This window comes from Pterocles gutturalis, unplaced genomic scaffold (genome assembly GCF_000699245.1).
Source record: "Pterocles gutturalis isolate BGI_N339 unplaced genomic scaffold, ASM69924v1 scaffold11186, whole genome shotgun sequence".
NCBI lineage: Eukaryota > Metazoa > Chordata > Aves > Pterocliformes > Pteroclidae > Pterocles > Pterocles gutturalis.
The window spans coordinates 12,067-26,849 of NW_010097868.1; the positions used below are offsets into that span (position 1 = coordinate 12,067).

The following is a 14,783-nucleotide window of genomic DNA, read 5'->3' on the forward strand; positions in this document are numbered from 1 at the left end:
GAAACAAGGGGCCATGTCTTTTGGTCATATCTAAGTTCTTAAGAAGTCTGTTTGTCTGAAGAAGGCTCACTTATGCCACTGGTACGTGGGTGTAAGTTGGGGGCTCGGTTCAGCTGGCCTTGAGTCCAGCCGTGTTAGATGGGAAGGTCTGACCAGTCTCACACAGACCTTGGCTGTTCTGTAGCAGCTCATCAGATAACAGCAGAGCATCTCAGGGGTTCACTTCCTTTTTTCACTCATGCTGAGCATCTTCCCACTTAAATGACCATCTAAAACAAAGGGGTACTTCCAGCCAAAACTGTGCACAAACTTCCTCCATTATTTACACAGCTTGAACTTGCTGTGCCCTCGAAGCTCTGCTGTGTGTGCTCAGCAGCCCTACCATGGTGATCTCTCAGCTGTGTTTACCATCTGGAGGAGTTTGCAATGTGTCTGTTTAGTGTAAAAACTCCTCCAGCCTATGGTGGGCTGGGGGCTGTTGAGCCAGGGAGCTGAGGGGCAGCATAGCCCAGATGGGAATAAATCTACTCTTTATTTAACTCTCAGTTCCTTCCAATTGGAAACAGCTGCCCAGTGGCCCTGCTGAAAAGCATGTGAGCAGGACAGGGGGTTTGTTCTGGTTCTGTTTCTGTACAACTTCTATACTCCCATTTCTAATGAAGGCAGATCAAAGAGGGACTTCTCATGGTAATAGAGAGGTTGGTTTAAATTGCACTGTCTGGGTCTAGCAAGGGAAGAATTGCCAAGGATAAAAGTAATCTCACTTTTGGAGGTGCTCAGTGAACTGCTTGGCAGCATATCCATCTGCCATTGACTCTTCCTCTGCAAACATGTGTTTACATTCTGTGTGCCCAGTGACAGAGACTTCAGGGGGCTTATGTTTGGACTCCTGGTTTCTGTTATGTGTGGTGAGAGGCTGCTTTGGGGCAGAGCTGTGAGATGGGGCAGTACAGAGAGCAGGGGAGCAGTGGCTAGGAGCAGAACTGGTGGGAGCCCTCTGGGCAGGGGAGGTGGCAGTGCCCACATGCTCTTTCTGCTTCTTTTCCACAGACTCCCATAGAAATGACTCCAGCACCTGTGATCAAAGCTGAACCCAAAGAGGTGAACCAGTTTCTAAATGTACCGGCAGGTAAGAAGATAGAATTTGCTGGTCGACTTACATCCCTGTGTAATACTCGGATAGAGATCATTACTGTACAGGGAGGAAAGACAACACCTGAGAGGAGAGCCATGCAGACAAGGTAGCACTAGGGCACAAACCAATAGAGGAGTGAGCGTTGCAGTGTTCCAACTCAGATCAGTGTCTGGACCAGTAGCCACACACAAAATTGTTCAGACAGGGACTCCCAGGCAAAACAGGCTACTTCAGAGTTGGAAATATGCAACAGTGTCTTTAAAATCCTCAGAGGGACTGTAGTGTTATCCAAAAACAACTATCTGAAAGTCAGGAAATTCAGGATCCAGTTTAATTTGAAAGAAACCCAAGCATCTGAAAATCTGCCGATGCACAAATGAAAGCACTATAGGAACTCCCACTGCTCTGGAGAGACATTCTTCAGGCTTATTACCACCTCCATTAAGGCCTCCAGGGCTCTCCAGTAAAACTGGGGACAGTTTTCAAGTGCTTGGCAACCAACTGAGTGACTGGAACCCCTTTGGATCAAGTGTGCTGGCAAATGTGTGAGTCCTGTGGTGCTTTTGGAAGATCTCTTCTCTTAGAGAGCTTCCTGTACTTGTGAACAGGCTATGGAGCAAAACATCACGGGCTTTGTACTCCATTTTGGTTGATACTGGAGTACCTTACTGCTTTGTAAATACCTTCAGTGTTTTGGCAAAGCCCCTGCCAGCTCTCTGACTCCTGCTGTTCCTAGTTTAGCACATTTGAAGTCAGCCTCATCTCTGTCTTGGGCAGTACTCAGTCCAGCCTTGTTCTCAGACCCACCCCATCTTGTAACACTCATCGCCCTCTCCTTTCAGTCCTGTGTTACAGCAGTGCCTTTTTTGGTTGCTCCTCAGGGCCCTATGCCTGTAGCAACAGGCTGACATGACAGCCATTGACTTCATCTCCTTATTTCTCAGTAGATGACCTGGTGCAGATGCCTCCAACTCCACCCAGTAGCCATGGCAGTGACAGCGATGGATCTCAGAGCCCCCGGTCCCTGCCTCCCTCCAGCCCAGCCCGACCTGCTGCTCGCTCTTCTACTGCCATCTCCTCCTCACCTCTCCTCACAGCACCGCATGTAAGGCAGCAGCAGGATGTCACTGGGACACAGGGCTCCTTGGTGCTCAGAGGGGTTTGGAGGCTTTCCAGGGTTTATGTGGGGGATCCGAGGAGACCTGAGTGAGGCCTTTCAGTACCTAAAGGGGGCTTATAAGAAAGATGGGGATAAACTTTTTAACAGGGCCTGTAGCAATAGGACAAGGGCTAATGGTTTTAAACTAAATGAGGAGAGGTTTAGACTAGATATAAGAAAGAAATACTTTATGCTTAGGGCAGTGGAACACTGGAACAAGTTGCCCAGGGAGGTGGTAGATGACCTGTCCCTGGAAACATTCAAGATCAGGTTGGATGGGGCTCTGGGCAACCTGATCTAGTGGAAGATGTCCCTGCTCATTGCAAGGGTTAGACTAGATGACTTCCATGGTCCCTTCCAACTCAAACTATTCTACAATTCTATGATTCTATGATCTTGCCCTTGTTAAGGTCTCCGAGCTGAAACTCTCTGGCAAGGCAATGTGATGTCCTAGCACAGGAGTGTGGGGACAGGATGGTGCTCACAGGAGTGAGGAGAGGCGCAGTGAGTCTTGCACAATGCCTACCACCAGCTACCTTGTTTTAGCAAGTGCTGTCTTTCACCCCATCCTTTGGGAAGTGGCCTGCGCACTGAAGGACTTTCTGAGGAGTTTAATGGAAGAGAAAGGAATAACTGAGAATTCCCATAACCAGACTGTGTTTTAACCATCACCCGAAAGTTCTTTCGTGTTGTCCCACAGTGCAAGTGCGTAGCCAGGCTCACCATGAATGAGCAGATGCCCTCCCAAGTAAAAGAGGAAGTCAGCTGCTGAGCTGTGCCCCCAGGATCAGCTTGAGAGCAAGAAAGAGCACTGCCCTGCACCTATTTGTACTGAGCCCCCAGCTGCTCTGCAAGGCTTTAAGGAGGATTGCTGGGCTAGAACTTCTTGCTGATGCTGACGGCTGCTTTCTGTGTATTTCAGAAGTTACAAGGGACCTCTGGCCCACTGCTCTTGACTGAAGAGGAAAAACGCACCTTGATTGCTGAGGGCTACCCCATTCCTACCAAGCTGCCCCTCACCAAAGCAGAGGAGAAAGCACTGAAGAGGGTCAGGAGAAAAATCAAGAACAAGGTGACTATTTGCAAAAAAAAAGTAACCATGATCCCACGATTCCAGAGCATTCTCAGCTGACCAGTGCTATAGTTACCCTCACCTCCTCAGCTGCAGTGCAGCTCGGAAAAGGTGGGATCCTGCCTTTGGTGCACTGGCACAAGCCTCCCAACCCACAGAAATGGTGCATGGGCATCTCTGTGTGAGCACTGTGCATGCAGCTGTATCTGGGAGTGTGGCTTCCAGCCCAGCTCCTGGGAGTGCGTGGCCTGGGATGGGGCCCACAAGCTAAGGGCTGGTCAAGCCTTGCTGTTGGGGCAGGGAAACGAGCCATTGCATAGTGTAGGACGGGTGATGCACAGAGCTCATTAGCCAGGCAGAGCCTGCGAGACTAGACTGTGATTAGAAAGCATCCCATGGGAGAAATTATGAGACCCTGAATTAGTCACCCAGTGACTCAGAAGCGGTGTGGGGCAGAAACTGCCCAGATGGCCACAGCACGTACCCGTGTGAGTCAGAGCAGCTCAAAGAAACCCTGAAGATGCTCTCAGCAGCCGGGGGGTCAGACATACTGCAACAGATGCTTGTGGCCTGAAGGTCAAAGAAGGCTGCATACCTACAGCATCCATCCCTCCCAGTTTTGGCCTGGAGACCAGTAGGAATGGCAGACTGGAAGGCAACTTCCAAATTTACCTTTAGGGTTCTGTATATGCAGGGAACAGACAAGATGAGGGAACCACCAAAAAATGTCCAGAGGCTTATGATACTGACTCCTTTCTAATGGCTGCCCTTCTCACAGATCTCTGCTCAGGAGAGTCGCAGGAAGAAGAAGGAATATGTGGAGTGTCTAGAGAAAAAGTAAGTTTCTTCTTCTCAGTCTTACCTTTGAAAAGGGAGCCCTATCCATGCGCAACCCCCCTTTCTAGTGCTTTTGTCTGTGAATTGCTCAAAGAGTACAATTCCTTGCAAGGTTGGCTGCACAGAAGTTTGGTTTGGGATCCTGCCCCTACTCCACTCCCTCCTAGAAATCCTCTTGGAGAATAAAGATTGCTCTAGAAACCTTGTGTTTCCAACTGCTTAGTTTGGCTGGTCCCCTGCAGAACACAGGCCATTTTGGCTGCCAACAAGGTGGGATTTGGGGTAAGAGTCATGTTTCCCCACTAGAAGTTGCTTCTATTTTGTCTGTCCCATAAGCAGCAAGCCTTCTGAGTGCGCTGAACACAGCTTTTCTATGACTCTTCTCATGAGGGTGGACACACAGACATTTGATAGAAAGAAAAACCTGGTACTACAGTTATTCCCCACACTCCCTCCCCCTGCACTGTGCCCTGCATGAGCTTTGTTTTTCTCCTTGCAACCCTGAGGTCCTGCATGTATGGCAGGCATAAGCCTAAGGTGACATCACATGACACTGACAGGGTGGAAAATAACTCCTAAGGGCCTGATCCTGTGAACCCCTCTGTATGAGCAGCCCCCGATGGGCATTCCCAGGCAAAGAAGACTGCTGGGAACCAGGTGCAAATTCACACTTCTGTTTAAATACCATTTTCTTCCCTGTTATTAATACCACCTGAGATCAACAAAATGGAAAAAAAAAAACCCAAACCCAACTTTAATTAACTCTTCTCCCTGATGCTATTTATTTTCTCTAAGTGGGCAGAAATGCTGAATAAATACAGATGACTGAAGGCACCTTCAAGATCTCATGCCCTTCCATAAGCAGCACCTTGGTGTGCATATGTGTGTCCACGCATCCGAGCACACCACCTCCAGCCGGTGTCCCACACTGACACCCAGATTCTTCAAGCTGGGGCTGGGGAGTTGGCTGGCCTCACTCGAGTGGCAGGTCCAAGGCTTTCTGTGCTGGGGCCTCTTCCCCAGATGTGGCTGCGGTGCCTGTACGTACTCAGCGGTTTGTTACGCTAGCACATTGCTGTGACAGATGGCTTTCAAACAATGCCAGGTTTAAATGTGAACCAAAAGCAGCATTCAGTGAATTTTTTTAATGCAACAAGTCTTTGGTCAACTTGGCTTTCTGTAAGAGCTGGTTTGTCAAAACCCATACTTGGGCCCTTCACCATTCGGTTTGACACATTTGCTGCAAGCCCAGTTTTTACACGCAACGCCTGGTTCAGAGGCTGTGCTGGAAACCTCCCGCAGGATCGGGCTGTGTCCCTGGCCTGCCTTCCTCCGGGCCTGGAGTCATTCGCCTTCCCTGTCCCAAGTGCAGCCTAACCACTTTCCCTTCCGAAGCGGTGGGAGGGAGCCTGCAGGTTCTCTGCTGCCCTCAAGTGCCTGCAGTCGGAGGTGGCCCAGCATTCGCACAGGAGGGCCTGGTTTTCACATGCAAGGAGCACAGCCAGGGCAGGTTGTCACTCAGAGTAGGAAAGGTATGAATTTGTCCCCCTGTTCCTTTTTGGTACTCCTTAGCAAGGACTGGAAATTATGGAAGTGCCTGCATAACTTTAGACCTGTCCTGACTTGACCTGCCTGTAACCGGGTGCAACTGGCTTTCCCAGCCCTCTGGAAAGCCTCCACTGGGAACGGTCACACATAACTGTTCAACTGCAATCTTGTCCCTGGTCCATCGGGGCTGGCTGCTACCGGATGGGCCAGGAACATCTGGCTCCAGGACCATATCTGCAGGTGATGGATGAGGCCACTGAGCCTCCACACCCCAAGAGAGGCAGGGACTACATTTTCTTTACCTGACTGGCCTTGGTAGCTAACTGGCCATGGGTTTTATTCCCACAGGGTTGAGACATACACAACAGAAAACAATGAACTCTGGAAAAAAGTGGAGACCTTAGAAAATGCAAACAGGTAAGAGGGCTACACCTGACCTTCTGTAGGTAGGGTGGGGTGGGCAGGAAGGGATGCCAGGGGAGCGAGAAGAGAAAGGCAGGCTCCCCCAGCTTCTGGCGGGACAGGCGCTGCTTGGCAAGGTGCTGGGTTTTGGCAGCAGTGAGGCAGCTGGGTTTGGTTAGCAAGCCTGGAATGTTTGTGTTGGGATGGCCAGGCCGCGCTGCAGCGAGGAGAGGGAGGGAAGGCGCGTTGCTCACATCTCTTCCTCCTTCTTCCTGCATCCTGTTGGGCTCACCCTATTGCCCTCCAGGCCTCTGGCAGTCTCTAGGGCAGCTGCATCGAGGGAGGCCCCTCACACCAGCCTGTCAGACCCACTGTTTCTGCTCTTGGGCTTTTTGGAGGAATAGAAGGCCCTGGGCATAGTGTGGTTGTTTCAGGTTTCTCTTGAGAAAGAGGTGGTGAATAGACTTGGTGAATACAGGGAAAGCCCATTCCTTTCATAAAGGTAGAGATCCCAGCTCCCACCAAATCCAGGGCAACTCCCTGTGCATGTGGTACCGTCCTGCCCCTCCCTCTCCCCTTTGCAAAGCAAGCCTGAAAGATCTCCCACCAGCTGCTGCTGCTCACCTGAAAGAAGCAAACTGCTCCCACAGCCTGAAAGCAGGCCCCTGGCTCCCTCACCCAAGAATCTGCTGAGCACTTGTGCTCCTAGTAAGCAGAGCTGGCCTACTGATCACCAGAGGAATTTGCTTCCTTGGAAGCAAATAATGAAGACTCCCACCCCTGCAGTGGGGATGGGCAGCAGGAGCTGGAGGAAGGCCCAGCTCTGCTCCCTCTTACTGTGTGCAATAGGTGTGAGCAAGGGCTGGGCTGGAGAGGGGGAAGCTAATTTCTATAGGTTGCCCAGAACAGGTTGCCTAGAGAAGCTGTGGATGCCCCATCCCTGGAGGTGTTCAAGGCCAGGGTGGATGAGGCTTTGAGCAACCTGGGCTAGTGGAAGGTGTCCCTGCCCATGGCAGGGGGTTGTAACTAGATGATCTTTAAGGTCCCCTCCAACCCAAACCATTCTGTTATTCCATAGCCCCATGTCTGTCACCTCCCGCTTGAACTGAAGAGGAAAACAGAAGCCAGAGAGCCAGTCCCCGTCCCCACCCCTGTGCTGCCACTACAGCTTGTGGAATACTCCCTGAGGCTCTGCCGCACTCCTTCCTCCCATCCATGACACAAGTGCTGTGGCCTTGGCTTCAAGGCCAGCCACTGGTGCCGGGACATGGTCTGGCTGAGGAGTGTGAGCGGCCAGAGCCTCCCATCTGCCAGAGGCATGGCTGCCCAGCTGCTCTCATCCCCTGGGCACAGCCTGCTGCCCGGCCTTGCTAGGAGTGCAGGTAGCCCCTGCTGCTGAAACAGCATGAGCCCCACCCTGCAAAATCAGGAGGTTGGCCTAAAATCCAGGAGAATTTTTTTTTTCAAAATACACATTGTATTCTTTCTAAATGGGCTTAGTTTTTGAGCACTGCCAGTGGGATGCTCTTCTCTCCACATATACAAGGAGAAGAAGAGGATTTGGAAAGAGGTAAAGCTGGAATTCTCCTGAAATCTCCTGCCTCCAGGGCCTGGCATGTTATAAGGGCCTAAACATAGTTGTGTAAAACAGTCAGTGCTCGCAGGGGGAAACACTCGGTAGTCTGCATTTCAGTAATTTGTAGCCCTTGGGAACCATGTGCTCTGTAGTCTCCCTCATCGCAGACTTCTTCACCAGCCCAGTGAAGGGTTTGGTGGCTCTTAGTAACACACCCACCACTGTTGTGTGTTTGTGTGCTGATGCCCGTGTTCAGTTAAATGGGGCAGAGAGACCTTAGCACGTGTTCCAGCCAGGGCAGCCGGAGAATGAATTAATTGCTGAACTCAGGATTTGGCTTTGCCCACATCCCTCCGCAGAGTTTGCCAAGACTGAAGAAGCTGGAAGGGATCAAAACTGGTTTTTGTTTCCCCCTCCACCATACGGTTTGTGGCACAGGACAAGCTGCAGAGGATGCATCTCTGAGTGAAGTGGGAGCAGGGGGGCCAGTGCTCAATGTTTGACCTGACTACAAAGTTCAGCCCCCATCCCAGAGCTTGGTTTTCATGGTAGCCCACCTCTCCATTGCTTTGGGAGATGACTGGCTGGGCTTTGAGGCACCCAGGACTCCTAAATGAGTGGGACATTCATAATGGTGGGCAGTGGCAGTGAAGGTTGTGGTGGATCTACCAGTGAGGAGACTGAGGGAAGGTGCTGCAGGGGGTTACCACAGCGTAATGGCACTTTGAGGCCATACCTCTCACAGTTTGGCACACTTTACATCTCAAACTCACCCTTTTCCGTTTCGTGCTTCTCAAGCCTGTTTGGTCAGAGAGCTTGGGCAAGATACAGCAAGGGGGAGATATCTGTTTTCACAATAAGGGAAAATCAAGGTAAAATATGAAAGGGGTAGAGGTATTCTTGCATCACTTACTGGCTATTACTTGCTTAACAAGTTGTGATTTGGGTTGTTTGCTATCCTAGGACTCTGCTCCAGCAGTTACAGAAGCTGCAGGCTCTGGTAGCTGGGAAAGTCTCCAGACCTTACAAAATGGCTTCCACACAGACTGGGACCTGCCTAATGGTATGAGCTTTATTTCCATCTTCCTTATTGTCCATGCTTCCCAGACAGCTTTGTCGATTGCCTGTCTCTGCCCTCTTCCCCACTGCCTGGCTGTGTTACCAGTTACATCTGCTCTCCTTTTGTGTTAGAGTCACCAGAACTGAGCCCTGTCATACATACTTCCGTAGTGTCAGTTTTGCATGCAACAGGGTTAGAATAATTCCCACATTTTCACTGTCTTTGGGCAAAACAGCACTTTGTTTGCCTTTCATTAGCTATTGGACATTCAGCAAAAGTCTTCAATGAGCTTCCATCATAATGGTTAGAATTTTCTTTTGCTGAGTTGGTAATGCTTAATGTTTAACTCAGCAGGGCAGGCGAACAGTTAAGAATTCCTCCCAGTGGGCATTACCTTGTGCTTCTCAGCAAGAAATGGCATCTGTTCTTGCTATAGGCAAGCACACCAGGCTTGATTAAATCCAGCTGGAATTCTCTTTGTTTGCCCTTTGAGTAACCAAAATGATTCAGGGTTGTCTGTTGGTTTTTAGGAATTTCTGTTTGCTTCTCACTTCTCATGGTGGAGAATCATGGTTAAGCGTTATTGGCTTCACTGTGGAGCTTTGGGTCTTGCCAGTGTGTGGCCATAAATAGAGTCAATTGCTTATTCTTCATCTCATTTTCTCATTTTTTTGCCAGGGGGAAAGTTTCTGATCCATAATAAAAACATAACCTTCAACCCTGTGATGCCTTTGCAAGATTGTTGTAGTAGCTGCTTGAGACAAATTTGTCAAAGTTAGTTATCTATATCTAGTTATCACTTCTGTACTGTTAACAGTCATGAAATACAGATGGTGAGGTGCTTGCGCCACTTTCTCAGCACCCTCGGTGTCCTGCGGGATTGTTTTTCGCTCTTGGTTCAATCAGTTTCCTTGATTCCAGAGCCCCTGCTCTGTAATTTCCAGCACTTTCTCCTTTCAAAATCTGATCAGACTTTTGCTACTCTTTGCTGCCCCTGTGTCAGCCCAGATTTCAATGACTGACTGTCTTTTCTTTTGTCTGCTGTGTGCCTTCATTCCCGAGTTCTTTCGACATTTTCGGGTGTGACCCAGCTGGTCCCAGTGACTCATTGCTCCTTAATGCAGCAGCTCATCAGAGCACCCCTGGCTCTAGCAATCCTTCATCGCTACCACCTGAAATGAGCAAGTCCAGGAAAGGTGCCTTCCAGACATCCCCTGTGCTATAAGCTGATAAAACACCTAATTTAGCTTCCCAACAAGGTCTTATCTCTCCTTGCTGCTCTCTTTGTTCCATGGCATCCCAGCCCACACACCAACATTCTCAGGCTTCCCAGCTTTGAAGCATTTCAAGAATTCGTAGTTTGTTTTCTGCCTTTGGCCAGTTCCTCTCGTAGGCCTCCGAGTTCCCATTTTCCATTTTCAAATACAGCACTTCTTATCACAACAGATACGTAGAATCATCATGCCTTGCAGCATGGGAGTGGAACAGAGTACCCTTCTTTTTTAGCCTTGTGTCATTCCTGAGCCAGTTCTTGAAGGCCTCCAGTGATGAGCAGTCCTCAGTCTCCTCAAGGAAACCATTCTCTTGCTTTGTTATCTTTCCTAGATAAAGCTTTCCTGCTATCTCATCTCCATCTTCCTTGCAACAGCTTAAGCCTATTACAACTTCTTCTGCCCACTGTAAGCAAGATCAGTTTACCCTCCCTTTGTGCAGCTGCATTTTACATATTTGAAAACTATTGGTTTTGAGCTTCAGTCTGCTCTGCTAAATCACCATGATTTCTTCAGCTTTCCTTTGTAGGCTGAGTTACTGAATCACTGCTTCTTCTCAGAGCTCCATTCCAGACTTTCTCTGATTGCCCCACATCTTTTTGGAAGTACGGGGCCCAAAGCTGGACACGGGTGTTCCACCTGAAGGCTGGTACAGAGACAGACAGACAGCCAGCAAGCCTGTTCATACTGCCTGGGCTGAGATTTGCCCTTTGCAAAGTGACACTGACTTGTGCCCACGTTGTGCTTCATTTTAACTCCCAGATCCTCTTCTGTAGAGCATCTGCCTGTCCACATAGTCGCCAACCTGTTTCCTCTGTTAATCAGTCCTGCCACCTCCCAGGTCTCAGCGGGTCTTGGCATTTGTCTGTATTGATCTGCCTGCTGTTCCCTTGGACCACTTCTTTCCATGGTCGAGATCATTCTGAATTTGAATCCTGACCAAAAGCCAGTCTACCTGTAGTCTCTCCCATCTGCAGATTTGATACAGTCCATCATCCAAGTCAAGCTTTAAAATGTTGAATCTTGACAGATCTGTAACGGATCTCTCTGCTACTCCATCTGCTACTTCCTCCCAATTTGATAGTGAACCATTCGATAACTACGCTCTCAGAATGTCTTCTTTTGATTAATTCTGCCTCCACCTTTCCAACTGGTTTTGCAGTAGTTTCCTCTAGCTTAGTTTCACTCACTTTTTAAGAGGCCCAGATGGTGAGATGGTCAAAAGCTGTGAGACAAATGGTACTCAGAGTCAAACCAAGTTAGTGTTATGAAGAGTTACAGAGTTCGAACTGGAATGGAATCAGAGCATCAGAGTTAGCCTGAAACAAAATAGTGTGAAACCAACGCTTGCAAAGCTGCAGTTGAAAGCTCTGTTAAAGCAAGATGTTAAGTATACTGTTCTTTCCCAGCCCATAAAACCTTTTTGTTTTGGAAGAGGAGAACTGGCTTCACAGGGCTGGCTCCCCTTTCTGGAAGTTGTGTGTTTGGCTGTGATCATTCCAAGCATTATCGATTCAGAATTTTTTTTCCCCTGTTTTTATGAAATAAGGGTTCTAAATGCCTTGTGTGCCTGTGATGTGCTTAGACAGCATCTATGCTGTCCACATTTAATTTCCTTTAAAATCAGCCATGAAGATCCTGGACAATTAAAATCCCTTTTTACATAGCATAGTATCCCCGTGCCATTATTTGATCACCTCTCCTGGAATCCACTGGTGGTCAAAATTACATTGATGTACCAGCTTCTGTACATTACTTAGGCACAGCTATTCTGAAATAGGTGGCTATTCTGAAGAGCAGTCAGGCAATTACTAGCTGTTCCCACAGGTGTCCCCACAGGCCAAATTTAGCTGGTTTATACAGAGGCAGTAGAAATCACCAACAGATGCATTGCCTCTTTGACGTGCTCAGTCTGAGCACTGAGCTGGTGGCAGCTTGTTATATACCACCCACGGCACATGGGTATTCAGGTAGTAAGGATTTGTCTCTGTATCATTTCCCATGTGTCCCCTCATGCTCTGTACTGGTAGTTCCCTAAACTCTATATATGATCAGCACTGGCATCTCACTCTGAAGCTGTACTGTTAGGGCAGAATTTACAGACAGGTGCAGACCTACCAGAGGAGTATTTCCAGGGAGCTTTTATATATGCCTTTCTCCTTTTATCAGAGACCAGTAGCTCTGAGTAGTCTGCCTGACAGCAGAAGGCAGGGACACATGGTCCTGCATACCTGCATGTCAAGCATGAATTTAACCCTTTCCTTGGACTCTCTGTCCTTGCTATCGGGTATTAGGTGGCTGCAGTTCTGCTGTCATTTCAAGTACCTCACACTTTGCTATGTGCTGTGATACCTCACAGATTTCTCACAGTGAGCTTGTTTTCTTACAGCATGCTACAGCTCCTCCTGAGCCAATGGGCAGGTTCCCTTTGGTCAAGGCAGAGTTCATCCCTTCTGTTGGGTCTCCCCCTTTCTCAGCATGTTCCCCAGCTATGCCTTCCACCATCTCACATTAACTGGATGGGCAAATGTTCACCATTGAACCAGAAATACTTCAAATAAAGCAATGAGGAAGCTTCTGACTTCCCTTCTCAGATTTGCAGCTGAGATTATCAGAGCAAGCCCTTTCCCTCCTGGGGGACCGCAGTGACCCAGTTGTCAGCCTGACCACATGTTCTACACAGCTTCGTGTTTGTGTGCTGCCGGTGGGTGTTTCCTCATGGCTAGTGGCACTAACTTTGTCCTGATCTCCTCTCCAGGTGCTGGCGCTCTGCTTCGTTCTGATCCTGGGATCCCTGATGCCCTGTCTCCCTGAGTTCTCCTCAGCGTCACAGACAGTGAAAGCAACACCAGCACCAGCACCAGACATTTACACAACTAGTAAGAGTGAGTCTAATGTGGTTCCTTCCTTTCATCTTGTCAAACTATTTCCATCTCTTCTCCCAACACTCCTGGTTCAGGGGTAGCGTCCTCCCCTCAGTGCCTACCCCATATGCTGTGGCTCTGGCGAGGGGAGATTCCTGGCCTGACAGTGATACAAACTCTGATAATAGCGCCTTGTTGGGCCTGTTTTCGTTCTCCGCTAGCCATTGTCCCACCATGACCCACACCCATTGTGAGAGACCTTGTCCTCATTGTTAACCAATGCTCTCGTTTTTTCCAGTTCAGTCACGGAGCCTCCTTTTCTACGATGAGGGTGCCGGCTCCTTAGAAGAGAGCTATAGCTCCTTCCTAGCCATGGACCATCCTGAGGGGTGGGAGGCCGAAAAAGGGCAGTCTGAGGATGGAAGGCCTCATCCAGCCAGGACACATGAGACGGCCAAATATCTGAGCAAATCCCGGCTGGAGGGTTCTGACCAGAACCGAACTGACCCAACTCTTGCCCACCTCAAAGAGCAATTCCATGAGAGGTAAGCAGGTGGGGGCCACCCTTCGAGCCCCAAAACACAGCATGGTGTCTGGGAGTAAGCAGCAGGCATGTCTCCTCTGCTGCAAGCTAAGGAGAGCTGAGCTGCCTGGGACAGGTGATTAGCTAAAGAGCAGTGGCTAGAGGAGGCCAGTGCTGGCAGGGAGCATAAGACCAAGTTTATTTTCTAGAGCAAAAATTTGGGACTCCATAAAGCAGTCTCCCACTGGCATAGGGCTGAGGAGGACTGGGTGATTCAGGTGGTCCCAGGCTTGCTGGTCATTCAGTGCCCTGGGGGAAGGCTCCATCCTGGCCAGAGAAAACCATGTGGGCACACAGAGAGGTGAATTTGCATAGGAGGCTGCAATGAACCTTGACTGATGCCTTGTCTTTTTCTTTTCCTCAGGGAGACAAGCTCCAGTGAGACAGCTGAATACTTGTAGCAGCTGCTGGACCTCAAGGCCTCATCTGTCTGATTGCAGGACTCCCTCCTCACCAAGCAACTGAGGGGACTTGGCGGGAAAGGATGCTGCATTCAGACACTCCTAAACTGGCCTTGGGTTCAGCTCCTCCCCTTCCCCACGCCCCTGTTAGTACTGATCTCTCTGGGGGGAGTCGCAGGACTACCAGAACCAGCAATAAATGTCTGGCAAAGCCCTGAGACACCCTCTTCTCCTGGCCTTACCTCCTGCTTAAATGAGCACTACCCTATGGGTGTGGGCTCACCTTGGAGTGGAGGTAGATCAGGGGAAGTCCCCAAACTATTCAGCTCACTCCCCAAAGCCTCCAGACCAAGGGGGCAGTCCCCAGGCATGTACCCCTTGGCTACATCAGATGCACCTGAAGGAGAGAGAGAGAGAGTGCTGGATTTACTGTCCTGCCTGGGGGGCTTAGGAGTGGGTGATGCTGGTGCTGGAGAGATGGCTCTGACGAGTTTGAGCTCATTCCTTCCCCTCCATCTGTTAGTATACTTCTGCTTCCGTCGAGAGAAAACCTAGTTCTTCCTTGCTCTAGTTTTCTCTTGATGGACATGCCTACATAACTTCCACACCAACTATCTGCAAAGATCTGCACGCAAACGAGTGGGGGAGACAGATCCCAGACAGATAAACTACTGTAAAAAATAGCCAGCAGCTTCTGGGCAACCAGAACTCTGAAACAGAGAACACTTTCCTCCACAACCCACTTCTCCCCAACCTCAGCGCCTTTGCTTTGGCAGGGGTGGTATTTCCCTTTCTGTTCCCAGCTTGGGCCCTACAGTGCAGTGCTAACCCAGTCAGTGGCCTTCTCAGTTTCCATCCTGCAGGCCTCCCACTTT

At 49.5% G+C, this 14,783-nt stretch overlaps 1 protein-coding gene across 1 annotated transcript in view; it reads left to right on the plus strand.

Moving 5' to 3' along the window:
* Positions 1-14,186, plus strand: part of CREB3L1 (cAMP responsive element binding protein 3-like 1) — a 19,579-nt gene extending 5,393 nt beyond the window's left edge. Inside the window, exons 3-11 of the mRNA XM_010086865.1 lie at positions 1,051-1,129; positions 2,080-2,240; positions 3,217-3,366; positions 4,145-4,203; positions 6,100-6,168; positions 8,693-8,792; positions 12,819-12,945; positions 13,223-13,469; positions 13,872-14,186. Coding sequence (XP_010085167.1) covers positions 1,051-1,129; positions 2,080-2,240; positions 3,217-3,366; positions 4,145-4,203; positions 6,100-6,168; positions 8,693-8,792; positions 12,819-12,945; positions 13,223-13,469; positions 13,872-13,908 — 1,029 coding nt within the window. The 3' untranslated portion in view covers positions 13,909-14,186. The remainder of the gene's footprint in view (positions 1-1,050; positions 1,130-2,079; positions 2,241-3,216; positions 3,367-4,144; positions 4,204-6,099; positions 6,169-8,692; positions 8,793-12,818; positions 12,946-13,222; positions 13,470-13,871) is intronic.
* The last annotated feature ends 597 nt before the right edge of the window (positions 14,187-14,783 follow it).